We start from the raw sequence: 2,749 nt of genomic DNA on the forward strand, positions 1-2,749 counted from the left end.
CCCCAAAAAAAAATCCAGACAAGCAAGATTTTAGAAATATTACATTGTAAGCAAAGACAGACTAGTATGCCCAGTGGTTTCTCACTTCCTTAAGATTAAGAGTGTTATTTAATATAAAATGAAACTGTGCCAACTCCCCAAAGGACAAATGAGGTAACATTCTTGATCAGCAAGAGATAAGGAGGCACTACAAGAAACTAAAGCCTCACCCTACTTTATGTGGTTTAAAATTTCTCAGTAATATGATACCCATAATCCAGAGGTTCCAATATCTTTGCATCTACACAAGGTCCATACCCCTTACACTATTTTTCCTGTGTATTTTAAACCCTTTTCCATAAAAATTATGCTTTCATCATGTGAGGGGAGATTTTATTGCTCAGCAGGACATTAAAGATGCAGCAAAACTGTCCTGCAGATCCTAGACATTGGAATCATAGGAAGTTAGGGTTGGAAGGGACCTCAGGAGGTCATCTAGTCCAACTCCCTGCTCAAAGCAGGACCATCCCCACAACTAGATCATCCCAGCCAAAGCTTTGTCTACCTGGGTTTTGAAAACATCCAAGGATGCAGCTTCCCCACTTCTCTGGGTGACCTGTCCAGTGTTTTACTACCCTCTTAGTAAGAAAATTCTTCTTAATATCTAATCTAAACTTCCCCGACTACAACTTGAGACCATTGCTCTCAGCATTCACCACCAGCCACATACTGTCGTAAGTTCTTTGGCACGATCTTTTCAGAAGTGCTCAAAAAGAGACAGAAGATGACTTAAAATAGGAACTGTACTGAAAGTGCAATATAGCAAAGCTGGATTTAAGCTATTCTGTTGTATGGATAAAATAGGCTGTATCAGAAGCTACAATATTTTTCCAGTAATATGAAAGTATGCATAAATAAATAAGATACCAGAGTGCATCTACAGTTTAGGGGTAAGAATAGTGTATTTTCACCTTGCTTGAGACTACACAAGAAAAAAAAAAACAGAAATATTATCCTCAAAAAGAGAGATAATTAGGTAAATGCATGAAGCTTAAAATCCCAGTTAGATTACACTTACCATTTTCATCTCCGGTTGTTTTCCGACTGTCATCTAGAGAAACGTGCACCAGCTGCAGGATAAGGGGTCTCCGGGTGATAATCCCAGTACCTCTTGGGAGCAGATCCCTTCCCACAAGACTTTCCAGCACTGAACTCTTTCCACTGCTCTGAAAATGGGAAGAGAGCTACGTGACTGTCTTAAAATACTGAGACGCTGTAATGTTCATTCCACTGTGTGGCTGTAGCTTTCATATATATTCACATATATACAATGTCCATTCTTCCCTCTTCTTTTCACTTTCCTAACCCTCGTGTTACTTCGGACTGGTAGATAAAGAAGACATAAGCCACTGGTATCATGCTGTGCACCCAGATACAATATAGGGCAACATGGCAATAGGTTTGCCTCGTGTAATGTAATGAACAAACAAGTCTCCTTTCAACATTTATGTTAAAACCTATACGTTATGAAAAAAAAAGAAAAAATTATCAGAATTGTCCCTACCCAAACTAGTTTGTCTGAAACAGCTGTCCCTATTCTATCTTTTAACAGTGGAGTGGGAGAAAGGAGGGTTATGAGAGTTAAGGTACTGGTGTGGGCCAGGGCTACTGATTCCAAGCTCCAGCACTGATCATGCAACACCTATGGACAGTTACTTGAAGAAACCTATAATGGCATTTGACGAAAGCTGTGCTCACCTATTTTCCCTTGGTGCTAAAACCTTAATTTTTTGGATCTGTGCTGGGCAACCCACATTTTAACAATTTGTAGCTGTTAGTTGTAAATAGAAAGTATTGGATTAAAATGGTCCAGAACCCATTTGAAACATCTTGGGATTGTACAACAACGCAAATACATTATAACACTGACTCAACAAAGCAGTGAGGGCAACATCAGAATTTCCCTGGTCTTTTAATGGTTTGCCAACTGTAGGGAACACCCTGGGGTACCACAGGTTTCACAGTGTGTCAGAACATCATTTTTCTTCAAGACAGAAACACTATCAAGGCTGCTCTGAAATCCCAGACAGAGTTTCCAAGGATTCACTGTTTCGCTCTTGCATGTAATTACCACTAACAAAGGTACCGCCCATCAAATTACGCTGTCAGTAACACCTGTCTACATTGTCTTGAGGAATTTGCGCAGCTGTGATTGTTGGGCCCAGTAACCAAAACTTAACAAGCAATTCCATTATGGAGGAACAGGCTACAGATTCCCCTGAGCCCTTGTCTACACCGGAAAGTTGACCAGAATAATTAGTGTGAAATACACTACTCCAAAATAGCTATTGCAGAAGAGCTTCCTGTTTGGGCTCTATCCTGAAATAAAAGTGCTTCTTTACATGGAAGTGTACAAATTACGCTGAAATAAGACGTCCAGGCAAAGAAATTCTTCCTAAATAGCTAAATATCCAACAGCTATTCCAGTTAGTTTCCCCATACAGACAAGCCTGTCAGTTGTGCTCATTCTCCAGGCCTGACGAAAGTAAAAAGTGCATTTACCATGTCAAAAAATGGGATTTTGAAATGATGGGACGCTGGCCTCAATAGTTTTCACCTAAATCACTTTTTTGAAGCATCACTGCACTGCAAGCAAATTTTTAAAAGAAAAGCCCACAAACACATCCACACAAGCCCCTCTCTGTTTTTGGGAGGGAAGGGACAGCCTGTCTGTTCCCAGATCTTGCAAAGGTCGGGGGGGGGGGGGGGG

General features: G+C 40.6%; 1 protein-coding gene across 4 annotated transcripts in view; it reads right to left on the reverse strand.

Annotated features, from left to right (window-relative positions):
- The window catches only part of DNM1L (dynamin 1 like), an 81,189-nt gene that overhangs the window by 58,308 nt on the left and 20,132 nt on the right, over positions 1-2,749 (reverse strand). For all 4 annotated transcript variants that reach the window (XM_019515458.1, XM_019515457.1, XM_019515460.1 and 1 more), the window contains exon 2: positions 1,058-1,205. In XM_019515458.1, the coding sequence (XP_019371003.1) occupies positions 1,058-1,205 (148 nt within the window). The remainder of the gene's footprint in view (positions 1-1,057; positions 1,206-2,749) is intronic.

Source organism: Gavialis gangeticus, unplaced genomic scaffold (genome assembly GCF_001723915.1).
Source record: "Gavialis gangeticus isolate Ggan-Ray unplaced genomic scaffold, GavGan_comp1, whole genome shotgun sequence".
Lineage (NCBI taxonomy): Eukaryota > Metazoa > Chordata > Crocodylia > Gavialidae > Gavialis > Gavialis gangeticus.